This window comes from Lepidothrix coronata, unplaced genomic scaffold (assembly GCF_001604755.1).
Source record: "Lepidothrix coronata isolate B3197 unplaced genomic scaffold, Lepidothrix_coronata-1.0 Scaffold11, whole genome shotgun sequence".
NCBI lineage: Eukaryota > Metazoa > Chordata > Aves > Passeriformes > Pipridae > Lepidothrix > Lepidothrix coronata.
The window spans coordinates 6,688,189-6,715,744 of NW_016690191.1; the positions used below are offsets into that span (position 1 = coordinate 6,688,189).

Below are 27,556 nucleotides of genomic sequence, written 5' to 3' on the forward strand. Positions count from 1 at the left end.
TTAGGCTGACAGAGATGGTAAGATAGGATAATCACTAGCAGTAAATCACAGCCCACTCACATGTTCATAAGATTTAATAAAGATGTTGGTTAAAATAAAATAGCAGAAAAACAAAGAATATCATTCTTTTCACTATCCTTGTACTAATTCTACAAGCAATATAGCAAATGGAGTAGGTTAGATGAGTGAGAAACAGCCAGGCATTGATTTTAAGTGGATTTCATCACTGTCTTGCCAGAGAGAGAAACTTATATGCAGTGAAATTTATTTGCCTTATTGCTTTCAAGAAAAATCTCAGGAAAGTGGAGTTTGATTGACTCTCATTATTCATAAGTGAAGATTTGCCCTGGAAAACTTACCCCAATCTCTTTTAAATCTTTGTCCTGCAATAACTGTAGAGGATCAATAAAATTTTGTTTGACATTGATATCAAGCGAGTCCTTCACTTCTGCCATTTGCTTCATGCTCTCACCAGCATCCAGTAGTGCAAGGCCTATGGTAAAGAATAAGCTACTTATATGCAAATATGTGCAAAAGCAGAAAATTTGTCTAATCAAATACCCATTTCAAATAGGTATCTTTGTATTTGCCAGAAGCCCTTGAAGAGTAAAAAAAAATAATTCAAGCTATGCTTGTTCCATACAGAAAACTAGAACTGTAAAGTTTTTGTTCTGAATTACCTTTTTTTTCCATGAAGGGCATCAAAGGAAAAAAAATTACTGTTTTCCCTACTGTATTTGCCCAGGTCATTATTAAAAAAAAATAAATCATCTAAAGTCACTGTTTATTTTTTTCTACAAGAAATGTTTCCCTTCGTTTACTTCTCAAATATAGCATAACCATTTTTATTTAAAGGTTAAAAGAAATACACTGCATCTAAGAATCACCCTAAATTACTTAGGGTTGGCAACTTAGAAAATAAAATGGTTATGGAAATAACAGGGATGATCACACAGCACCAGTTATCAATGTTAGCAAACCCACCTGCAATAGAGGTGGACAAACGTGCAGAAGCATCATGTTTCTTAACTATATCAATCATCCCTTGATCCCTGTACTTAAACTTTCCCTCTTACCTGCAGTAGCTATTTACACAGGTTATGTCACTGAGTAACATTTTGCAAAGAACTTTATGCAGAAATATTCACAGAGGAGATTCACAAACTCACCAAACATAGACTCATCGCCCAGCTCTCTGCCATACCGTATCATGCAGTCTCCCAGGAGTCCCTCTGTCTGGGGATAGCCTGTGGTTTTAACTTGGCCTCTGATCTTTGACATAGTGTTCAGCATTCCCAGCTTGGCTCTGTATGCTAAGGAGGACATTAAAAAAAAAAAAAAAGTGATAAAACCACTTTTAAAACTAATCGTTTAACAAGCAAAGTCGCAAAGCAAGTCACTAAGCTGGTGTGCAGATTGGTAAGGTTTTTGTTGTCAGTACTTGGTAGCCAAAAGTTGGAATTAGATTCCATTCAACAGTGTGGGTCATATGAAAATGGTTTTTACTCCCAGCTGAAAGAGCATCATTACTTCAGGCAAATACACAGTGGGAGTGGTGGTTGTCATCTGTGGATATTCACCAACACTCACATTCCTTTGAACAGTCCTGCCTGTGAGCCCCTTGATTAGAAATACTGCAGAAAGCCAACGCAGAGCAGACACAAGCACAGCCAAAGCCAATCTCCTGCTCTCTCTCCCTCACTTCCTTAGAAGAACTTCGCAGAACTCCACAGAGAAGCCTCACCATGATGACCTAATTAGCTTTTATTTGCCTAGAATTAATTTCCAAGTAATAAAACAATGTTCATCAAAATCCGGGACCTACTGTTCCTGTCCTACCTGGATTTGGCTGAAGATACTCCGTGGATTTGGACAGAAGCTCCGTTACAGCTTTATTAGTAACATCAATTTTCTGAAACAGAAAAGTAACAGTTAGCAAAAAGCAAATTGCATACTAGAAAGCTGATCATTCTATTGGACATAATATACTATTCTAGCTGATTATGAAATTTTATTTAAAATAAAACAAATATTGTAGCTTCACATAAATATCCATTTCACAGTTATGATAGAATTTTGCAAAAAAACCCACTGATTGGCAGGTAGTACTGAGAACAAGAGAAAGTTTTACATCAAAATGTGGGTTTGCCTTTCCAGCCCATCAGTCTTGACTGCTTACACATTTTAGACGACAATTTTCCTGCCAGCTCAATAGTTGCTTCTAAGACTGCTTTTCTCCACATGTGACAAAGAGCGAATATATCCCTCAGTCTTGGGGCTGGGGTCATTTAAAGCAGTAGTTTGCACTGTCTTCCCATTTAATAGTTTATGAAATGCAAACAAACAAAAAAAAAATCACATTTCTGGTTTGTTTCCCTTTTCCTCCCTTCAGCCCTGCATATTATTTTTACGCTTACAATATAATTATTCCATAGCCAAAGAAACTGGAACTTAGAAGCCTGTTTGGATGATAAATTCAAGACCTTTTTTCTCAATCTACCAACAATAAAAGCTGAGACCTAGGTCTACTGTGAACATGAAAAAACACACAGAAAGGCAATGGCAACTAAAAAAAAAAAAGCACATAAAAGCTGTAAAAGCAGAAACTGGCAGTAACATTGTTTAATTTGTAAAATAACTAAAAAGTGGATGGCAAACATCTCAATTTCCATAGTTCATATAAATTTCTGAAAAAGGATTTATACTAAGAAATGTAATTTTGTATGAAGAGAAAAATCTCACCGAAGTAGTTAGATTTTTATAATGAATAATATCAGATGGGAAGACTTTGTGACAGAGACAAAGACTCACTAACACTGAAGATTTCTCTAATTTCCCAGACAAAAGAAAAAGGTGCCTCCTGATACTCTGCACCATTCATGGAGAAGCTTCTCTTCACTGCTGACAGGTGTCAGTGGAACCTGTTCCTCTGCTCAAACAGCTTTTGAGGATGTCTCTTCTCCCTTGGCTGAGCTGACAAGGCTCAAAGATAAATTTTCATTTATCCTTATGTATTTCTGTTTGGAAGCACATTGTGGGCTTCCCCCCCCCCCCAGCTAAATCTACAATACCATTCTATCACTTGAAACATGAAACATTTTTGATTCTGCAATAGCTTAATATTGAAAACCATAATGTAACTTTCCTTACCCTTTCCATCTCTTGAAATTCCTCATCTAACTTTGTTCCTTCTGCTCCACTTATTTTTTCACTGAATAACTGTAAAAAGATAAATTTGGGAAAAAAAGGTATTAATTACAGAATAAATATCACTGAGAGTCACAGGAATTGACTCCAGATCAGAAAATAAGCAGCAACCATTTGAGACAACTGTGCAAGACAAAAGTAAACAGTCTTGGAAGTGAAGAAGTCACTTCAAGAGAAACAAAGGTACCTGATATGAACTTAGAACAGGCAAACAGAAAATTATTTCTCATGCTAAAACAGTTTGTACTCTAGAGGCATAACCTACACTGCAGACTTTGGCACAGAAACCAGAGTCTGACTGCAGGTAAATCCAGAGTAACCCTTTCAAGTGTGTCTCTCCAGCTGTGTACTTCCAAGTACCTTCTGGTCTTATATGCCAGTAGGTTCAGAAATACAACTCCCATTCCTGCTAGTGGGAGTTGTGTGCAATTCTGTGGAAAGAACAGACTCATGAAAAATGCTGCATTGTGACTCACCTGTGTGACTCAGCATCTTTATGAATGCCTTGCGTTCATCAAAAACTCAAAGCATCAGTTTTACACAGATTTCAGTAAATCTGAAATGGCTGAAAAGTTATCCAACTTCTGTGTGAAAACTCCAGGCCGTCTGACCTGAGTTTGCTCCTCACTGAGTAAATCATGGCTGGGAATAAGCCCTCAGGCAGAACTCAGCCATCTGCTTCTTGCAGTGCATGGTACCTGTGCTGCAACAGCACGAAAAGAGTCTGACCTCACTCAATGTGAAACAACCTTTGAAAGGATCACTCCACTACAACACTGGTTTAACAGATACTCAACAAACATTAAACATAAATTCCTAGGATAATTCCTGCAAAAATACTAAACATTTCTCTGTTTTAACTGGCTTTCATCGCTGAATCTTTAATAGCACAATATGAAATCCAGGCCTAACTCACTGACTGCTGATGTTCCCCAAACCTGCTCCCAATGAAGTGTTTTGTTTGTCCTCAGGATCTTCTAAAGGGGAATTCATCTCACTGAATTAGAAGGGCCCTGGAGACTTGCATAATCTGAAAATGGGTCAGGGCTCTGTAGTGCAATGGCTCCCTGTTCTCAACCACTACCCGCACCACATAGGTGTGGAGGGAGTGCACTGCCTTGCCAAAATCCAGCAAGGAGCTGAGGAAGCAGAGCTGGGAGTTCAGAGGCAGCTGACCTTGCATCGATATCACTGCTACCACACAGTCAGAACAGTCCTGCTTAAGGGAAACTGTGAGTTCAAAGAGAGACATACAGCTAATTATTTCTATTGGCTTTACAGCAGCACTCACAATCTTTATGTTTAATATGCCACACAGCACACACACTTGTCAGGATTATTTCTCTTCCAGAGCACTGATGGAACAAGCACAAAAGCAGATAAAACAACCAGAGAAGCCCAACAACCCGTGAGTTCCTGAGGGTCATCATCTTTCTGCTGTAAGAGATCACAGCAGAGAAGTGACCTGAGGCCAGGCATTGAGGGGGGCACTGCCCTGCTCTCTGCAGGCACGTCTGAGGAGCCCTTGAGCAGATGGAGAAAGAGCCATGACAAGGCTGCACAAAAAGCAGCCTATCAGGAATTGTGCAGCTCCTCTACACTGGCAGTTTCTGTCTCCTTTCTGTGCACCGTTAATTCCTAAAATAATCAATGCCATTTTCCATAGCCTCACTCACACATGTTTTCTTTCTCCAGCAGGCAATGCAAATATTTGTGGTTTCCCGAAACCTCTCATGGTGATCCCTTTCCAAAGGCTGAGTGCAGGGAGGGAATTACCATTCTCAGGCTGAAGATGCAAAACCCACATTCACTACCAATCCATAGCTGTCCCATTACAAATAATCCATTTATGTGCTGATGAAGAATAGATTTAATAAAGTAATGTGATTGCTCGACTGTGAAAGCATAATCAATAATAAATTACTGCCCCAAATGACTAAAACACTGAACTGTTCCACACTGGGAGAGAACAGATCTGAATGTTACAACAAGCAGCGCAAGTAGATGAGTTGAAAACTCACACACTAACAGTAATGCCAGAGAGAAAAAAAAAATGCCACTGGCTTATTGCTGACAAAAGATGGTCTGAAAAATGCAATTTCTCATCGGATACACTGGCAGTTGGTGTGTTCTCAGTGGATGTCTCAGGGCACACACTATTTATTGACTGGCATCCCTTAGCTCTCGCTGGGTTACTGATGGCCATACATGGTCACACACATCTCCCTTGAAGAACAGTCTGAAGCTCAGGCACACTGTGGTGCTGCTGTTTTCCCAGGACTGCAGCTGCTGATCCAGGTGTGAGCCTGCACTCCCAGTGCCAACACATGCCCCTTGGCACAGGGCAGCGCCCTGCCCGCCCCCTGTGCCTCTCCCCAAAGGCTGCCACCCAGCTTTAGTTTTGGTTTCTCTTCTGAAACGTCGCAAAACTCTTCCCTATGTTTTGAAAGTATAAAATTCAATGTCACTCACTGAGGGAGAAACTATTTGCAGAAACACTTGAGTCACTTCTTGCAAGGGAATCACTGTAAGGAAGGCATCTAAGTTAGATCCAGAATGTAGATTCTGCATCTACAATCTGCAGTGATTAATGAAGTAATTCAATTTACAACTTGGATGACGGGACAAAGTACACTCCCTGACAGTTTGGAAGACACCACCTTGGGGTGAGTAATCGATACACTGGATGGTTTGTCTGCTCTTTGTAAGGGCCTTGACAGGCTGGAAAAATGGGCTGATAGGAACATCATGAAGCTCAAACATGAATGTAAAGTCCTGCACCTGCACAGATTATCCCCATGCAGAGTACAGGCTGAAGGCCAACTGGCTATGAAACAGCTCTACAGAGTAACACCTTGGAAAACAAGGTGAACCTAAGTCAGAATTGTGCCCTTGAGGTTCAGTAAGCCAACCCCATACTGGCCCTTACTGGCAACGTCACAGACAGCAGGTCCAGGGAAGGGGTAATTCCCCTCTATTTAGCACTTGTGAGACCAGATCTGCTGCAAGTGTCCAGTTTGGGCTCCCCAGGAGAAGACACTGACATTCTGGGCGAGTCTGGTGCAGGGTCACTGATATGCTCAGGGGAATGGAGCACAGGGCATACAAACAGAGCTGAGTTTGTGCAGCCTCTGAACAGGTGAAGTGGGTTTGTCTGTCTAGTGGGAGTGTATGAAAAGATGAAGCCTGAATATTCTGGAAGAACAAAAAGCAGTAGTCATTAAGTTGGAAAACGAGAAATTTGGACCTGTTAAAAAGGAAAAAAGAAGAAAAAAATCACCAAGAGGGTGGGCAAACACTGGAATGAGTTGTCCAGAGAAGCTATGGAGCTCCAGTACTTGAAAACATTCCAAGCCTTGGCTGGACAAAGCCCTGAACAACTTGCTCTAACAGGACCTGCTTCAAGTGGGACCTGAAGCAGATATTCTCTGAAGGCCCGTGACTCCCATTCTAAATTTGTATTTACAGTAACTTGTGAATGCAGCTCCACAGAGCCAGACACAGGATCTGCAGACACAGTTTCGTTCAGGCTCTGAAGACAACCTAACATACCTACATTTGGGAGCAAAAAGATGGACCACATGAAAAAGGTTTATTCACACACTTTCCCTGTTCTATGCAAACATTAATGATACTGCAATTTCTAGCCCAAGGACACTTCTTCAACGATGTTTACTCTGAGCAATAATGTCCTTTGAAAAGGCAGACTACCTTGGTGCCGAGAGAGATACCATAAAGAATGATTCCTTACAGTCTATATACTGTCTGAGCTCCCAACAGTAAAACAGGTATAAAGTTCTAATGGCTATAATTAAATTTTACACCACTACAGTTTATTTCATATTGGTTTAATCAGGATCAGTTGTACTAGTCTTGCATTTAGAAACACAAAAGCTTTTGTTCTGATCATACTGAATTTAGGAGTTGTAAAACTAGCATCACCCCTCTCACAATTAAAAGTCACAGAATACTCAATTAATTATTGAAAATGGATGCACAAAGGAGAGAGCTGCTGGGTTTTAGTTCCCTGACTAGCTGCTGAGCATCATTCACATGCATTATATCAAGCTGCAAAATGCTTTGAACATAAATAGAGATGCCCAACTGTGGGGCTGTGTAATTACATGGCAATATCTATCAGGTTTTACGAGTCCACTAATTGAGGACAAAATGACCACCATCACATAGGGCATGTCCTCCAATGGAGCTTGGAATTACTTGCCCAGGAGGAATCCTTCATCTCCAAATTCAGAAGCTGGGTGCCGTGGATTCAGCACCTTTTCACTAGACAGGGCCAGAGCTAGAATGTGGGACTCTGAAAATACCCAGTTCCCACAACGGGAGCCACCATTACTTCACTATTCCTCTGCCAGGTCAGCAGCTAAAGCCCTTCATTAGTTATATTTCTGCTGGAGCTGATTAGGTTTCCTCTGGATCAAAATCTACACCAAGAGAATAGCTGTGAAATGGAAGGATTTCCTCCCCTCAGGTGGCTGTACAACTCCCTCCATCCCACTGGATGTACTAGAGTTAGTGGGGAGAAAAAAACCCAAATCCTAAATAATGAACGTTAAAACACTTCCAAATCAGCCTCTTTATGATAGCAAACTACCTTCTATTGTAAAACTTGCATGCTCTATATAAGACCTTTTTACCTGAAGAAAGATTGCAGTTTGTACACAAATGCTCCTTGCTTGTTACTTCTTCCTAGATCCTACCCTTCTTTTTAATATTGAAAAATAAAATAGGGCATTGTATTATAAGCAATCTGAAAGTCCCTGGTGGGCTTATGTGGAATTTTATAGGAAGAAAATTCTAGAATAAAACAAACAGGCTTTGAAAGAAAACCCTCCAGATATTGTGATTTCTATTTTAGTTCTTCATATCCAGCTACAGTTCAAAATGCAATTTGCAGTTTTGTTACAATCTTAAAAGACTAAATACTTATCTGTAAAGAAATTTATATTCAAAAAAATTCTCTGAGAAAACATCTTTTCTATAAACCTAATATTGAGATTTTGTTCTCATGCTAGTTCTTTGTTATTCTAATTTGTTTCAGACAATATAATTTTCTTTTGATGTGTTCTGTTGTAATTAGGCATGAACACAGCACACAAGCTATCTATAGTTTAAAGTAAAAATCTCTGGTTCACCAAAACTCCAAATTAAAAAAGCCTGAAGCTTTCATGTAATTTTTTGGTATTTTTATTTAATGTATGTTAAGATTTATCCTTCTTATTGCACAGGAATAGTACATTTTCTGTTCTCATATGGATTCTAGAAAAAAAGCTTCAGAAAAATGCTCTTTTACTAATGTTCTGTACATCATATACACTGAATAACAGTACTTTTTCATATTTCAGTATGGAAGGTTACTGAACATGAGAAACTGCCAAAAATATCCCAGATCAACAGAGACCTGATAAAACTCTCAAAACAATTACCCTATTTTTTTAATATATATCCACTGGGTATTTTATAATACAAGTCAATAGGATTCCTGCCAGCCAATACTTTCACACATGCTCTGACCTTCTGTTTCACTTGTTTGCCTCTCTTTTGCAACAGCCATTAACTGGGATTGAACCATCACAGTTTTTTGCTGTTATTCAGCTACTGTTGAAAGAAGTGACTGGCCACCAAAACCCTCTTGCTCGTTCCTGGCCAGGAAATCATCCCATAATAGTTAATGACTGAATGAAAGGTATCATATTCTATTAAAGGCTTAAGACCTTTTAATGACTCTTCACAAAGTTACAGCATTAATTTTGTCCTGAAGGAGTATCTGCTGAAATTATCTGTTGAAACTTTAATGAGATGGAAAATTTCTGTATTTGTCATAAATATGCACACTGTCAAACCCATGAGGCAAAGCCTAGATTTTAGGAAAAATCTTTTAACAAAAAAGAGAAAGCTATGAAAATAATTTAAATTTATTTCCCTCTCTCAGAAAAGGAAGTAAGCAATCAACTGGGAAAACTAATAGATTCATCCCAAAGTTAACACATGGAAAGCCAGGAAATAATGTAACTGTTTGGCTTCATTTCTCACAGAAACATAACTGGGCCAAACTGCACAAATGCATTAAATACATCTTAAATACAGTATTTAGTACAAATACTACATTCCAGTATGGTTAAAACATAATAGTTAATGCTTCTCTTAATAAATCATTAAAACCTCCAGTGATTTCCCTGCAGCCATGTAATTGTTTGATTTTGTCTTAAATCATTACACACAAAGGATTTAATGCAATGTGACAACACTAACAGCTTTCTGAAAAATCTTATTTAAGCCTGTCATAAACAAAGGGAAGAATAAGGTGGCTGGCAAGAATCTCCTTGCAGTGTTCACCCTCCTGACGGGAGGGACAGACTTTCTTCTTTGTCCTTTTCCAGAATGCTCTATGAGATTGGAGACCAAAATGTCAGCCTCTTTTCTAGATCAGAAGTAGTTTAACTTCAAATACCTGTCACTCCCTGTTTTGTGCTTCTAAGTTCTACTACAGTGCTATGTATAGCACTAGTTTTTCTCCTTTCCTGATTTATATATTTCATATAAAAGCTAATTCCCACACCCAAAAAGGTTACTACTAGTTCAGGTAGTGCAGGCCACCAAAAACTTGAACCTACAACACAGCTTACTCAGTGTCTTGCATCTTAGTGCACCTTTAAAGGTGTACACACTGGCAGAGCCAGCTGCACAAAGTTTGCCACTGTCATAGAAAAATATTCTTCAAAAAAAGAATAAAATGTTCTGCTTTATTGACTAGGTGAATGGGCAGCTAACAGGCACCCCTGTCATTGAGTTCTAGAGATCTAATAAAGGTCTGAATGCTCAGAAGAAAATTTAAGTGGTCCACACTAAGAAACTAAACTAGGATGCACATTTTCAAATGCAGATCTAAACAAAAGGCTAAAGAAACACAGCACTTGGCCCCTGGGACAGCTGCAGAGGGTGGTGAAACCAGCCATGTGTGAGAATGGCCACCTCTTCAGGTCTCTCCTCCTGCACCAAGAATGTCCCAAGTCAGAGGTCAGAGCTGTGCAGAGACAAGGATGTCAGAGCCATTAAAACTGCAAAATCATCTGCAAATTCAAATGGGTAATATATACCCAAGAAGAGATTTTTCTCAGGCTCCTTTAAAAAAACCCTACAACAATAAGGAAAAAAGCCAAACTATAAAAGTGTACCAGTACTTGGACCTGTTCATTATATTGACACAGCTCACACTACCCTAATGCTTTGGTGAAAATCCAAGCCCCTTATTTTAGAGGTTAAGCACTAAACGATGTCAGGAACTCTTTAGGTACCTCAGTATGCTGTGTTTTCAAAGAAAACAAAAATTCTCTTGCTCTGATGTACTTTAAAGCAAAAAAGATTTAATCTTCCCCCCCCCCATAAATAAAGGGTCCACCACAAAGTGCAGATGTTTCAGTCATGCAAATACAGAACACTCTGGCTCACCTCCAGCAAAACATTTAAGGTCATCTCAGTAGGTGCTAAAGTGCTTTGCTGGATCAAGCCTGGAGTGCTCAGCACCTCACGGTGTCAAGCTCAGGGGGGTCATCACCTTCACACAGCACTTTGTAACTTCTTCTTCTACTGAACTTCCAGCCAGCACAGGCACGGATTTTCCCAAAGCACTTGGGAAAACGGTACAAAAGATTTCTGACAGCAGCAGAGGGAACTGTTTTTGTTTTTTTTTTTTTTTTTTGAAAAAAATTAATCAAGCAGCTGAATTGGGTCCTGCTGCTATTTATTCAAAATTATGGTGTGCAAGAAGCTGCGCCCTAAAAATCAAATACTTGCTATTGTTTCCATGGCTACATGAGTGGTGTAAAATACCTCTGAATTTAACAACGCTTGTACATGAGTATTTAAGAAAGTGAAGAGCTTTTTTTTTGCCAACAATTTAGGCATCATCATAAAATTTAATATAATATTTTGGAATTTTTGGGAGGCATAAACACGTTAAAATGATAATCACATTGAGAATAAAAAAATTCAAGCAGCAGTCTGGCAGTACCTATGGCAGAGCACACTTCCACAGAAATGCAGGGAGATGAAGTGTTGGAAAAATTGCATGTTTCTCCCATAATTCATTACCCATCATGAGCAGCTGAACCAGAAATCCAGAAAACTACACCCATGGCCATAGTAATTTATATCCTAGTGTTTCACTGAAGATGTTTATTCTCATATGTTTAAAGTAGAAACATAAAGTAAGAGCTGTAGGATATGCCCATACTTCAAAGACAGCTCCTGACTATTCTCACACTATCAACTTCCTTAGGGATTTCTGATGGATCCAAGAGCAAATCCTGTCCCAGCAGCCAACAAAATCAAACTACCAAAATAACTTTAATTTTTGTAAAATACAAAAAAAATTAAATAGATGTAGAAATGTGTTACATTTAAGGACACACCAAGATAAATATTAGATATATCTTAAATATTTTTTAATTCAAAAAATTTCACATAACTTATGAAATATAAACACTGAGCCCCATCTCATTTTCAGAGTCCAGTTTTTGGAAGGAAATTCCATTGACATAACAAAAAAAATCCCCAGGCCATCTAAAGGACACCAGGAATCTCAAGGGCCTGTTTCTCAAGAAGCAAAACATACTTTTTCTACCAAGAGATCTCTGAATCATACAAACAAAGTTAAAGAAATGCATGAAAGTGCTGCCAGAGTGTTTATATTCATGAAGAACATTCCTATCTCACTAATATTTATGAGCCCTTTATTTCATTACTTGTAATTTCTCAGGCAAACAGGAGCAACAAGATCACAGTAGATTATTTTTAGGGAGACAGATGAACTGAGTTATAAAAGGATACAGCAGCTAAAGATGTTTGCAATGTGGCTTGTCTGGGAAGTGGATGTGAGGGTGTCCCCAAACACACCCTTCCCACACGGAGATGTTCTGGGAGCTGCCAGTGTAACATGAACTCAGCATCAAGCACGTCACTGTTAATGGGTCATGGGCAGATCTGTGTAAGGCATTATCATCCAGCCTACTTTCTAACATGGAGCAAACACTCCACAGCTGAGCATGACCCAAAGTGTAGAGAAGTCCAGCCAGGCAATCAGCTGAGACAGCTACAGTCAACCCTAGAGCTGCCAGTATCAGCAGGAACGGACCCAGTCCATCAAAACTCCCCATATGCTCATCCAGAGAAAAATGCCCATTCACGCCACGGAACGTAAGCTCTGCAGCCACCACACTGAATCAATGAACAGCCACAGCTGCTGAGCTGCCACAGCACAGCTCTGGCAAGGGTTCAGGAGTGGCAGCTTAGTTTTATTTAGAAAGGAAGCTCAAATAGTGCAATCCATGTATTCTGGGATGGGGAAAGCACTGGTACACACAAGGAACATTTGAGCAGTGACAGAACTCCCTGCTGATGGAGGAGTGTCAGCAGGCACTCCAGATACACCTCACAGGGACAATCCCAGACGCCTGTCTTTCAGCAAAAACCCCTCACCAACTGATCAACCAGAGGTTCTGCCTTCAGATCAGTGGTGTAAGAGACTCATACCTATGCAGACAAGAATTTCTGCTGCTGTCAACTCTCTTATAAACAGTTCTGCTGTACCAATTAGTGTGATCTCTCCTAACTTAAATCAGTTTGTATGAATAAGGACTGCTGAAGACACCAAGGCACATGTCAAAATGTATTTCATCAACTAAACAGCCTCTGCTTGGGAAACCACATCAAAGGAAAAGGCACAGAGCCCAGGAACATGACAAAGGAGGTTACTGGTTGAAAAATGCCTTCTTTTCTTCAGGAAGGACTCACACAATCAAAAAAAAGATAGAAGAAAAAAGATTTCGCATTACTAGTTGAACAACCTGATTTTACATAGTCTAAACAAAAGATTTTGCCACTTGGGAGTATTATCACAACAGAATTTTTTCCCCAGGAGAAAGGAAGTCATTTTGACAAAGCCAAAAAAAAAAACAACCATAAAAGATCTGCCAACAATGTCCGTGATGGGAGTGTTTTACCAGTGCTGTAAGTTCCAAGCATCCTTCCAATTCCTTCTGCTGACATAACTCTGGATGCATTAAATTTTTTTTTGATTCCTGCTCTTTCAAGAAAAAGAAAGAAAAAAAAAGAAACAGACATGAGTATATAAAAGGTCTTGACAGATTATAAGATTCTGTGTATGAGCTTTAAAAACTCATCTCTCAAGTAAGTAGCAAAAGGTAGAGCAGTGCCTTTTGCTCTGACAAAAGGTCTGCCACTGATAAGATGAAGCAAGGTAGTGTCTGTTAAACAACTAAGTCATCTGTAAAAACAGGCCACTATGCCAGTCATGGTCCTGCAGCTTATAAAAGTCAACAATAATACCCAGTGAAATATCATTTATTAATCAATTTGTTACTTGCTGTATCTGTTTTAAAAAAAATAAATCTCCTTTCTTTGACAGCAATACTCAGGTTTTACCCCATATGATTTCTGTGCTCTTTCTACTGTATTTCTTGTATGCAAGTTTTTGCCAGAATTTAGGGCTTTGGTTTTTTTCTTTTATTATTTTAGTAACAGAAACATCAGACACTACATTCTAGCTCTGATACTGCTTCAAGTTGTTCTACAAGTAAGGCTATGCCAGAAAGAGAATTTTAAGTAGGGTCAGGAATGCTGGGCACCTGCTGTTGCTTGGTCAACACTCAAAATCCTGTACCCAGCTGATCCAGTCTGCACACAGTCATGCAGCCTTTTAAATTAACCTTATTAACAAAATCCAGCCAAAGTATGTGCAAATATAGACTGTGTAATCTAGACTTATAAAGAAGTCTGTACATTGAGAAGGGTGCTGTCTCTTCCTCTAGGCAAGCATACCCTTTAAAAGGTCTTAGCATATTTCAGAATATTTTATCCTCACAATGCAACAGAAAGTTTGACTCTGTGACACTCCAGAGGTCTCAAGTCTCTCATTAAAAGCAAACCCCTGCTACTTGTGCTGCTGATATTGCTTGTTCACACGTCTGGATTCCAGACTTTCTGCTCTCAGCAAGAGCTATTTATTAGCCACTGCTATAGCTTTGGATGCCACAGGAAACATGAGGAACAAATTCGTACAGATTGAACCACACAGCCAAGCTCCCAATATGCCACTAACTTAGGGGAGGAACTGGAAGACTAAATATTTGACTGGTCTTGGATTAAACTGACTTGTCCTTGGCCACACAGTAAACAACTGGTAACTCTGAAATGAGAATCCCACAGTCCCAAGTCTCCACTCTTTGCCCCGAAAAATCCTGTTCACTTTTTTTTTTTAATAACAGATCCTGGACTAACTGAATAAACTGTGCTAAAACTAAATTTAAAGAAAATAACAGGGTGTTGCAATATCCAGTGCAGTCCTGATTCGACAGAAATAGTTTTCCTCAGGAGTATTATTAAGGAAGTTGAGAACGTCCATAAGAATCATAAATCGCATCACATACAGTGAGGAAACATTTCAAAATACAGATTACACAAGTAAATATAAACAACTTGCTCTCTTGTGCTGACTGGGAGATCAGTGGACAATTAGCAGAAACATAAGGACAATATTTTACAAAATATTCCCTAGTTCAGTCACTTTTATGCTTTTTCAGTCATTTATAGCTTTTCTTTTTCCTTTTTTAAATGTAAACCTGTCAGAACGCAGCAACAAAACCACACTAGGTTGGAATTTCCAAAACTGTTGTCTTACCAATAACAATAACAACACCTAACAACATCATGCAATTAAATCTGCTGATATGCATCACAGGATACTCTTCCATGCAGGTCAGCAGGTACAAGGATTAACAACTTTTTCCCTGTGCTTCAACAAATACAAGCAAGTAAGAGAAAACAAGAATAAAGCTAGAATTTGTAGGAAAAGAAGATACAAGCATAGCAGTATTTGTGAAGTAACTCAGTGGCTCAGCAGACTGGGATGGAATGCTATTTCCTATTAAATTTTATATGATTTTGCTTCAAAATAATAAAGTTAATCAACAGCTTTTATATGCATGCACATGTGTGTACACACATCCCCATATCCCCTTAAGCCAGCCAAGAGGTATTAAAGACCTGGATGCTTCTGAACACCCCACCAAGTGTTTATCTAAATCTCTAGGCATGTAAATACTTCTTAAGAGTCTAACCCAAGAGACTCATCAGAGAAGCAGACGGGACTCTACACTGCCAAGATATGAGCTCTGTTTAATTTCAGGTTCTAGCCCTAAACAGCTGATAGCAGCTAAACTAACTACTAGTACATTACTGTTACTTAATGTCTGCTTTTCAAGTAATATTTTGTCCTTGTGTTTCTTGTAGCACAGCACAGCAAAGGCTTCTGTTATTTACATTCATAAATAACGGCCAAATAGGTGGCAGGTATTTTATTAAAGGATCTATACATCCAAAATACAGAACCATCATATGCCTTAGGGCACACATGCAGTTTAGGACAGCTTCTGTGTATGGTCTACAATTATCACACAGGAAACACTTCAGAATTTACCAATACTTAAACTATTGCTTGACTACAGAGTTACCCGTCCATGTCTGGAGCCAACACTTCCTTGCCAACTACCACGCATATAGAAAGATCCACAGCAACGTGGCCTAATACATTTCAAATGGCATTAAGAATTCTGACAATCAGTAAATACTTTTCTCACAAAAATAAGCTGTGTGCTTAAAAAGTACACAAAAAGTTGAATATTCCAGAAAGAAGGCAGACTTGCACAACAAAGCTCTGATGGCTCCTGTCTTGGCAGCACTTTGCCAGCTCAAATGGACAGATACACTTTTGCAAAGAAACACTGCATGATTATTTTCAAAGGTAGCCACCTACCCAAAAGGCACATGAAATAATATTACATTACACCCAGAAGACCCATATTTTACAGCATTCTTTTTTTCTGCAATGAATTCAGTAATTTCTTCCAGGAGTCCCCTACCCACCTCCTTTTGTTACTTCTTAAATCTGACTCCTCTGCACTTGTAAAATTAGCTCAAGCTGGCACTTCTCTTACCTGTATCACCAGTGCCAGTTTGCAAAAAGAAGTGTAAAGGAAACCATGGCAGAAATTACTGCTTTTGAAAGGGCAGCACATTGAAAGCTTCAGAATAATTTAATTTTGAGTCCTATTTAAAAAATTAGCACTTTAAATTCTGTACTTCATTTGTGAATCTTTTCAAATTTAGCTCTACTTTCAGAAGAGGCTTGCTGCAATTTCTCCTTTCAGCCTGAGGATCCCACTTTCAGAGCCTTTGATGAGAGGTGGCCTGTAGCTGCACCAAGTCATCCTCCGACAGCCAACACAGTTCTGACAGTGGAAAAGAGGCGCAGGAATGGAACATGTCCCTGATAAGAGGAGATGTAGCAATTTAGTGCATTCCCTAAGCAGTCACTACCAGCTGGGTTCCCAGAGCCCTAGTGACAACTAAAAGATTGCTGAAGTGTTCAGTGCAAGGCTGAAGGATAAACACTGCCTGCCTGCCTCCCCGGGGAAAGAGGCAGCAAAACTGATGCTCCTCTGTCCCACCGAGGTTAAATCAATGCCACAGTTCCAATACCAAGCACAAAGCCTGCTCTTTGTTAGAGGATCATCGTCTTCACGAGACTGAGAAATAGGGGAGTTTGGCTCAGTGCTCAAAAACTGAAACAAGAAGCAGGGGAGGGGAGTGCAAGGCAACCACTTCAGCACTGACAGCGATTGTATTACACAGCTCCGTGCCAAGGGCACTCAGCTCTGTCAAGGCACTCACCTCCTGCGTCAGGTTTTCCTGGCAGTGAGTGTGTACTCACCTCACCTCACAGCACAGAAGTGCAGAGCTGCCACTTTTGCCCATCTCTTGAGTTTTCATCTAAGCTTTGCAGATTTTTCTTTCTCACAGAAAGGCAGCCATGCTCCTTGAGAAATGTTTTCTCCTCATTTATTAAACACTGGTACCCTTGCATTGTTTTTCAATTTAGTCTCCTTTCACTACTACTGCTTCCGTTTGGTTTGATTTCCTCTCAGTTGCCTCAATCCTCATTCTCACTTACCTCTCTTTGCTTTATGTTTCAGTTTCTGTTAGTTTGTTCTAGCACACACTTCTCTCCACCTATGCTGTATGTATGGCCCTGCTCAAAACCTGAGCAAATCACACATGCACAAAGGAAAAATAAAAAAGACAAAGGAAAAAAAAAAGAGCAGCCGTATTTGAGCTGGCAGCCTCCAGCAGCTGCCAGCAAGTAGCTCAGAGCTCCTGAGAGGGAGAGAAAAGAGGGGTAATTTCTTCCATTTTCTTCCATCAAACTTCCTTATTAATTTTCTTCCATGAATAGCTCTTCAAATAACTGGTTTCATGAAACAGATTCCCTGATATTGTGATTTTAGATTTAAAACCATCTAGAGCCCATTTTCCATTGATGCTAAAGCACCTCTCACATGCAAAATATTGACACTGCTGAACCTCGGTAATTTCAAAAGAAATGGTTTTTCCACTAAAGTCATTTTCCTCATCACAGTGGGATGAGGATGGAATAAAGAGGGACTTGAGTTCCATCTGGCCTTGCCATCAGTATATATTGGTCCTATGAAACAATTCATAATTACACTGCTGAAAGCTAATTTTCCAGAAAAAGGTCTAATCATGATGTTATTTCCAGTGCTAAGCCCAACTCAAAGGGACAAAGAGCAGTCCAGATATGGTTCCATTTTGCTACATAAGTGTTGAAAAAAAAATTCCCATAGGTTGGAGCAGTGGCTTGATAAATTGTTCAGAAAAATTATACTGAGGCAGGAAACAAAACATTTTAGAATGATCAGTTACTTTGTGCATCTACAGATGATAATAATTGATTCAACCTTCTATTTTAAATATTCTGTGTCACAAGCCAGCTCCTCCTTCCTTTTTCCCTGCTAGTCTCTGCTTTCTGTTTCCAGTAAGAGATGCATGTATTATTTTTCTTTTCAGTACTCTGTTCAGGAGTCATTTATTGGTACACCCTCATGTTCTTTTATCAAAGTACAAGACTGGTTTATCGTGTTAATTTATAATTTCAACTCAAGGTTGAAAGAATGAAGAGTCCTGGGGCAGAAATGTTGTAGAGAACATCCCAGAGAAGATTCTGTACTTGCCGTTATTTTGAGAAACAGATAATAACAAAAGGAGCGGAAGGAAAACAGCTAGAAAGAGATAAAACCTATCTTTGCTTTCAAGGAGAGTTGCAATAAACCTTTCCTTGAAAACCTTCTATCAGCTTTGCTTTCTATCACATAGTTCTGTACCCTTGATGACTCCACATTTCACTACGTTTGACCTTCTGGCTTTAAAATTGCAAAAGCCCTTTCCCACACATCGTGGCCACTGGAACTGCAGAACACAACAGATCAGCATCACCACATCACTTACTGTGAACACCTACTTGCCAAAGGGCTTATAAAGTACTGCAGTGCCAGCTCAGAAAATGCAATACACTTTGGTTCTAAACCACCTGCAAGAGTGAAGGTCTTTGCTCAGAAGTCTGTCACTCAGAAAAATTGTCACCAAAATGTATTAAACTCTTCAAGTCATTAAACTCATTAAACTCAAGTCTTCTCCTGCCTTCAAATCTGTCAGTAGCAAAACACTTTTTAAGTTCCAGGTGAGACCCTACAGCTCTACCAGGTAAGAATAAATACATGAACTAGAAGCATACAGAATGTTTAATGTTATCCTAGCAGAAAATGTTTAAATGAACATGTTTCCAGCACTTCTAAACCTAAAATGCTATGTTCTTTCTCCTATAATGCATACAGTATTTCTTTGAGATAATTTTCCTTACTAAGCTTTCTGACAGAAAAATATTAAGTAATCAGTAATCACATGCAGATAATTATGGCAAGACCCTCAACCGCAGTTATAAAAGTGTCTTTTATTTCTTTCCCCTAACATAGGGCAGCTTTCTCAGCTTCCTAATTACATGCATTCCTTATTCTTTTTAACCACTAACAGAGAGTTCAAACATTAGCCACTGAACAATGTGAGAGGAAATGTGTGTTGTACATTTAAAGGAAAAAAGAGCAGCTGCCATAAAGCAGAAGCTTGATTCCAGCCACAGAGACCTAGAACAACATCTCAAAGGCAGTGGCCTGGCATTTGCTACTCCAAGTCGTTCTGGTCAAAGGACTTGAACTCCAATAAAGAACAACTCAAACACAATTCTTCTCCCATTGCTCCCCCACAGTCTCTCACAAATGAGCTGGACCACCCAGTGATTAATGGAGCCTGTTATTAACTTACCCAGGCAATCTTCTGCAGTAATACCATTATCCTGAAGATGGACTTTCACCTCTAGGTCCTGTAGGCTCTTAAACCAGCTGAACTTGGGCACAGCCTTCTAGTGCTGTAATTCTGAGACACATTGTGATTGTGATATAAAGTCTTTCCCTTGGGCATGGTGATCCACCATCTCAAATGCTTTAAACTGGAAATCCATATCACACTTAACATCCCACGAATCCAGACAGGATTTCTGAGTGCACCCACTAACACTGCAATTTTCACTTTAACTGTTTGACCATGCCAGTGGGATGAGAAAGCGAGAAACAAGGGCTTCACATAAGCATTTCTAAACTACAGTGCTTTTATTCTTGATGCCCTTGGCAGCTGCTGAACTTTGGAGGCAGCAAAATCAATGAGAAGTACATTCCAGAAACTGCATCCACCTCATTGCAAACTCGTAGTTTTGCAAAGTTATCTACATGCCACCTACTCCTCCTTGCCTGTAAATCCAACTTCCTTCCAGTAAGTAAAATCCTATTCCTAAATAAAGCCTTCAACTCCATGCCATTGCATAAACCATGGAGCTCCAGTAACTACTACTCATACTTTCTGCAGACTTGTTCTGGTTCTCTGCACAGAAAGGTTTCACACTGACCTTTGATGACTTCAAGCCGTGATCTTTCCAAGTCCCACTACATGACCTTTCCTACTCATTGCAACTGTTCAGTCAGAACATAAAAAATTGTCCTGAAACAAGCCCAAATAAATACTGCTCTGAGGCCAGTATTTCAACATATGACCAAACAGCCACTCCAGTTTGCTAACTATACCTCCTCTTCAATCAAACCTAAAAAAGCAGTGAAAAAGGACAACAGGACACTGAACCCGTAAAAAACTAAGGCAAATGGTACAAATCACATCATTAGGATGAGATGGTATGCACACCAGTGCAATGTTGTCTACAGGCTTAAATTAAATGCATACAGATATTGAAGAAAAACAGTACCATGGACAAAGGATAGTCTTGTCCATATATGAACGATGTACAAGACTCGGGACTCTATAATGTGATTTTGCATTTCTATAGAGAGTGACTCATTTCGCACCAGGCGGTGACACGTCACACTATTACTGAGCATTTTAGTCAAACTTGTCTGCTGAAGCTATTCTTTAGCATATGCATTGTACAACAAAAACTACTTTGTCTTGCAAAACCTTGAACACTCTCCTGACAAACCTCCACTGTTTTCCAAAGAACTCAACACTGATGCCTACACATGCATTTCTAAATTAGTGAATTGAAAGTAATCCTTACTGTACATCTCTCTAAAGGAAAACATATTTGTAAGTATTCAAATGTAATAAAGTAACCTATCTAAATTTTTAGATGCAGACACATTATTTGCTCTGCAAGCCTACTTAAAAGACTGTAGTAGTGTCAGACTCAAGACTGTCCACTTTTCAGAAGAGCAGATACAAGTGCTTTTAATAAGAAAACCTGATTACACTAAAGTCTCTGACAGTAACTGAAATTCATTGATGTGAGATTTCAAGTAGCAAGAACAATGACATACATACCTGAAACCATAAAGCTCCACACAGACAGAATCAAACTTTTACTTCCATATTTCATTTTTCAAATCTAAAATATTGTTCCCTAATCTGTCTAAAATCTTGTTTGTGAAAGTTAGAATACGCTAAAAACAGAAGTGTAAAGTCAAAGTGCCATAAAAAAAATACCTGTACTTAACATCCTGCTTCACTTTTCAATTTCACTGACTGTTCCAAAATTTGTTAAAGAAAACATTCTGAATTTCTTTGAAAAGCAAAACCTCGGGATTTTTATTCCAAACTATGATCTGTTTGGCACTTGCTTATCCAGCCAACACAGTGAGACAGAATGTGCATGAGCACTGCAGGCAAGTGGCAGCAGTGGGTGCATCCATAGTCCTTCCTTCTCGGGGTGACCAGGAGGAGCAGCAACACTCAGTGCTGGATACACACCCTGCAGGAACCATTCCCTGCCTCTCTTCTGGCAGCTTGTTTCTGGTACAACTGGGCAATATTTTACCCCCTTTTCTCTGCATGGAGAGGAGCTAGAGCTGTGAATGACAAGTTACACATTGTGTGTTCTCACTGGCTGTTCTCACATTAACACTTCTTCCTCCCTGCACAAAGTTCCCAGTGCAAAAATTCACTTGGCAGTAATATCATCCTGATCTGGCCTTAAAACAATCCCTCTTTCTGAAGTTGTTCTCTGTGCTTGTAAGGAAGGTGTGGCTTCCTTTTGAGATACTCATATATACCCACTGCAAAGATGAGAAAGAGTGATTAAGCTGTAAACCAAAACACTTAAAATCAGACATTTAAATAACCCCTTTACACACCTCCTTTCCAAGTAATATGAGAACCTTTCACATTGTCTTCTTACTCCTTACTCCTGTGTGATTTAAGATGTTTCTACATTGGATGGTTCTCATGACTGAATTTAAAGGTTGCTTTTACAGATGCTAATAAGTAATTGTCAAAGAAGTCCTTTACAATGTTCTGTTTTACCCAGAGTATTGAGAGAACATAAGAAGTTACACATTTATTCTTTACTGTGTTAGCTTATCTCTTGCTACCTTTAACATCCTTTTACACCTTCACCTTAACTTGTGTTTCCATTCTACATCATTTGTCACACTAGTCCTTACTCCAGTTGAGCAGAACTTCCTTCCTCTTACACTCCTCTCAGTTGAAATAAAGGCATTCTTTCCTTCCCTGAGGAAAATGTTGTTTCCTCCCTCCTTCAACAGCCTTCTCAGTCTTCCACTGAAGTCAGACAAGCCTCTCAGATCGTGCTGTGTAAGCCCTATCACTCAAAGGAATTGTAGGTTACATGGCTTGAGGTGCTACTTTCACCAGGAACACTCCTCTTATTTACATCCACGTTGATCACCATTTCACTTAAACCACTCATTTGTCCTGCTGGGACTCCAGACTTGCTGGAATACAGAGACATCTTTTTGACTCTTTTATTTGCCCTCAAATGATTATCATAATCACAACAGTCACCACTAACCACAGGGGGAGCTGGTATCAGAGATTCCTTGTTGGCTAATCATTCAGAATATCAATGAGATACAACTCTTACAAAGCATAGCTTATTCTACTCTGTGAACAAAGCATTCTAATATTCATTCAGGTATTTTTGCATAGCTGCTTAGCCTTCTCTAAATCTTTTTCATCCCTGTGGAGACATCCCCTCCACTTCCCACGCACTGATAGTAGCTCTTGTGTGCCTACACTGTGAGCTGCTCCAGTGAGTTAATCCACCTCAAAGCTACTCACACATTTGAGCTGGGTTAGTTTTCAGATGGCTAAGCTGCCTCTAACAGCTCAGTGTGTGATCACACAGGCACCCAGAGCTGACTCAAGGAAGTGAGCAGGACCTTTCTCTGAGGGTAGAGCGAGGCCACCATAGCCTAGACTGAGGGTGATGCAAGTTGCCATGAACTGCATCCCCTGTATGAGGGCATCCAGCTGTTAAAGCTGATTGCATTAACATTGTACTTGCACGTGCAGTGGGAAGGGGTGTGTACAAAAACCACTCTAACCACCCACTGAGGTAGTCTGACTTCAGTAATGACCTCTCTGCCCTAAGCCAGTTTTACTTTGTCCATCAATACCTGTTCATTTCTGTTGTCTTCATGTGACAACTACGACTGCCACTCAGTCTAGTGAAAATCTGTGCTTTGCCTTGTTCTAGAAAATGTTGGCATATTGTCAGTCATAGTTCTGGATGAAAGCACTACTCTGATTCATAGCTCCTAAGAGGAATCGATTGCACTTCATGTTCCCAGAACATTATGTGACCAGTTCCAGCACAATACTCTGGAATTAAACCCAGCAAGTGGATCCTTCACTCTTTTCTCAGGTTAAATTACTCGAGCTTATTCAAGAAGGTGGCTCCCGCTGGCTCTTGCAAAAGTTGACATTAAATATGTCACTGATTGTAGCACAGGCCTGACCTCAGGAGGGTCTCGCCAGCTTTCAACACATCAGCAGTCCCAGAGCTGTCACTGATGTGAAGCTGTGTAAGTATTTCAAGACTTCATGGAACCACATCCCTGTGTGTTACCCTGCAGCTGGGTCCTGTATGAAGTATGTAGAGTTGTTGCAGAATAGCCAATTGTAATAGTTTTCTGTTAGAGTAACATGCTATTGTTATCTCTTTTCATCATTCAAAACAAAAAAATTAAATCCTACTTCTTCAAATCACAGCCTGCATGTGCAGAATATGGAATTAAAATTCATAAAACATGTAAATATTTTTTCTTCTTGAAAACACTTAACTGCATTGCATATTCCATGACTATACAATTGCCATCCTGCAACTCCATGACCAGAATTTTCTGCTTATTCCACAGCTTTACTGAAAACCCATTTCAATAAAAATCAGCTGTGATCTAAAACTTAAAAGTTCCATTTATTTTTTTTTTTAAGACTGAATACATAATTAGGACACCAAGCACCTACACACCCTCAATATCCACATGCAAGACTAAAAAGATCATTTATTCACAACTGATGTCAGAGAGCCCTGTGAAAGGTCAGGAAAAAGTCAGGGCTAACCTAATTCTGACTTCTGTAAAGCCAGAATATACTTTCCTCATCTCCACTGAAGTCAGACCTGTTTGTTATAAATTGAACACCACAAGCAGTAAATTTGCATCCTAGTAATTATCTGGCAAATACTTTTAAGCATCAGTGCAGGCCAACCACAGGAAAAACAACATAGACAAGATGTGGGCATTTTTAATAGTGATTTACAGCTTTAAGCTCAAAGTTTATGTATTTGGGTCAAATATTCTTATATTTGTCACAGTTCAAGAGCTGCTAACACTAAAGGATATGTTCCAAATATTTAGGAGTATTATTTTTTAAAGTTACTGCAGAACTACATATTTATCTAAAGTTCCTTGGCAGAGCCATAGGCTAAAGTGACAGTTTTAGTGAATCCATTATCAGCAAAAAGATGTGGTCAAGATCATCCACTACAGAGCCCCAGGAGAGCTGTGCAGGGGAAGGAGAACAAGACTGTCAACAGAAGTTGTATAAAGCAAGACACACTGACATAAAAAATCATAATTTTAAATTGATTTGGTTTAGAATTAACTTCTCCTCACATCAGGATACTATTTCTCCTCAACACTTCAGCATGTTTATCAGCAAGTCTACCTTGTAAGCATGAAAAGTGACAAATAATGTTTATTGCTCTTTCAGAAACTAGTTTTCATCACACAGTAATTCTTACACAATTCCAATCCACATAATCAAGTTAAAATTTTGTCCTTCAGTGTTATTAAATTGCTGCTTGCACTTTTTAGCACTTACACTAGCCATGTGGATTTGAAGCCACTATAAAATGGACTGAGAACTCCTCCTACCCTTACCTTTTACTGCATATTATTTTGATTTAAGTGGCATCATTCCTACTTATATGAGCAGTCACTCCTGTAGTTTCCTGTGCTTTTGGTACAGTGTGAAAACACCCACATTCTTCTGCCACACAGTCACTCCCTGTTACTTGCTACTCAAGGCAATCCACCTGGTCCTGATGTACATGGAGTGCACACTTGCCCTCTGCATCAGCAAGAATTTTGTCTGCACTGCTTGAAAGGTTTCTTGTCTATTTTTCTTTTTTTTTTTTTAAGCCATTTTAGTTCAGTTTTCCCAAGTCTAAGTTCACACTCAGCATCAGAGCACTGTGAAGCAATGTGCTTCCTGTTCCTGGGTCTACTGCAAATGCAACTGAATTTTTAATGGTTTTACAGTCTCATTACCCAAATATTTTTAAAAATCCATCAGTGTGCTCCCAGCAGCTCTGCAGCATTACTGACTTCTCTGGGATCCGTGAGAGGCCCTTAGCAACATTATCCATGGGAAAAAAGAAAGGACTTACGATATTTTTTGCTCTGCTAATGTAACCTGTGCTCTTCAGGAGTTGCAAAATCTAAATGGAACAAACAAACACTCCTGTGTACCTGAAAGTTTGTAATAATCCATGCTCCTTTCATTCACTTAATAGAAAAACTCCATGTAACACAGTGAAAAGTGGAGAAGAAAAAAAATATTACTTCATCACTTTGTTCACCACGACTAGTTTGGAGAGGAAGTCATTGTACATTTTTGCCTCATTTTTGTAACTCCATTTCAAAACATACCAGTGGTTTTAGGCAACAAGACATTGTTACAGGCAACACCACAAACTAAAATACAGTTGGGGATAACAGGGCTCCCCAGCCCCACTTCTAAGAAAGACACACTGTCCTGAGTCTCCACAAGGTACAATTCTTTCTAGTCGTAAGAGCAGCACCGCAGAAATGCACCGCTGACTTCATCCATGGGGACAGAAAAGAACTTCCCTCACCATGCACACACAACTGACTTCCACTGTCATCAAATTAAACAAATGACAGAAAGCTGAAAAAAAATCCCAAGTATGATTTCTGCACAGAACAGAATTCCCCAATGAGCTCTAAAGCACTAGTGCAAATGAGGTCAAACGGCTCTGTCCTCCTGTGTGGGCACGTGGCTTTGCAGCAAGAAATTCCTACAAAGGAAGGCAGTACATCAGTCTGTAGCAGAACTACCCAAGTGCCATGAAACAGGAACCTTTAACCACAGCTAAAGAGATCACTGAAGGGAAACCCCAAATCATCAAACTCACAGTGAAAATGCCATGGTTCCTGCGTTCTCCATACAAAACGCAGCAGTGGATATGGCCCTTTGAATCTCAGGTGGTTACTAGAACTTACAGGGGGGAAAAAGCAAGTAGGGATTATTCATAAACTAAAGCCATATAATGATAAACAATTAATCCTAAAGGTAAGTAACGGTTGCTGTGTTCCAATGCCTCAGGCAGACATCCAAGCAGCTCACACCAAACACAGAATTCATCCTGATGCCTTTAAAAATTTTATTATTTTCTCTGAAAGGAATTTCTAAAGAGCAGACTGGAACTGCTGGTTCTGAGTTGATGAAATTTATAGTCCTTGATTAGTAATTTACTCATTTAATGGGTCTTCTTCCCCTCTCACCATGCACACATCTATTGTGACCCAGATGCCAAGCTGACAGGTGCTGCATTCTCTGCGGGAAAGAAGGACAAAACATTCCCATGTTTGTGGCATCCTCTGACCACACAGACGGCACAGGCACCAAATTTCACTTTCCAGCTCTCTCAACAGGACTGCAAAGGGGAAATGCATAATTTCGAATCAAAACACTGACTTTCTGACCTCCAATACTACATATTGTTTATGGCACTAAGTAAATTTCCCACACACACTTATTATTCTCTGCCTGAAATCTCCTTTCAGGCAAGGAGATACCATTGCCTGAAAATCCCAGTTTCTAAAACACTCCTTGCCCATTCTAGAGCAGTATTAAATACAGTAAAGTTAATTGAAAATAGAATGTTCAGCCCTGCTGCAGTCCGTGGAATCAAACTGCATTTATATGGAAACTTTAATCCAAACTCGTATCTACATTTTCCATTTATCCATACATCTTATGCACAATAAATTTTTAAAAACCCACAAACAATACAGTGACTGGACATAGCATCTAAAGTCTGAAAACACATAATCTGCTTTTGGTTCTGCCACTGAAAAAGAATGGGAGCAGTGAGACCTACTTGCATTTGCAATGCTCTCACAAGGGAATAAAGGGGCTGTTACTATCTAGGACCATTGATACTTGGTTTCATTATTTTATCTCTTTTTTGCATGGTTAAAAAAATATTAAAAATATTTTCCCCACTTTTTCACCTTAGATCTGTAACCTGTCTACACAGGAAGAGAAATACTGCCAATCATAGAAAACAGAATTTTAGAACCCCTTGATTTTCTTTGAGTCCTGGATTCTTAAGTCATGTTCAGTTCTTAACCAGGCTAATTTCACTGTAGTCATTACAGTTCATTAAACACAAGTACAGTATCAAAAATGTAATTTAATTAGGGTAGTACAGAAACAGAATTGATTCTCATCAGAGGCTTGGCATTGTCCTTTGAATAGAAAGCACGTAAGGCCAAGTTATTTTTGTGTTTCA

At 39.4% G+C, this 27,556-nt stretch overlaps 1 protein-coding gene across 3 annotated transcripts in view; it reads right to left on the reverse strand.

Annotated features, from left to right (window-relative positions):
• SH3GL3 (SH3 domain containing GRB2 like 3, endophilin A3) overlaps window positions 1–27,556 on the reverse strand; it is a 61,573-nt gene that overhangs the window by 11,943 nt on the left and 22,074 nt on the right. For 2 of the 3 annotated variants that reach the window (XM_017805127.1, XM_017805126.1), the window contains 4 exons: window positions 3,151–3,219; window positions 1,840–1,912; window positions 1,170–1,313; window positions 360–493 (listed from right to left, as the gene is read on the reverse strand). In XM_017805127.1, coding sequence (XP_017660616.1) covers window positions 360–493; window positions 1,170–1,313; window positions 1,840–1,912; window positions 3,151–3,159 — 360 coding nt within the window. In that variant the 5' untranslated portion in view covers window positions 3,160–3,219. Of the gene's footprint in view, window positions 1–359; window positions 494–1,169; window positions 1,314–1,839; window positions 1,913–3,150; window positions 3,220–16,238; window positions 16,264–27,556 lie in introns of those variants that run through there. The other variant, XM_017805125.1, reaches the window with a different exon arrangement.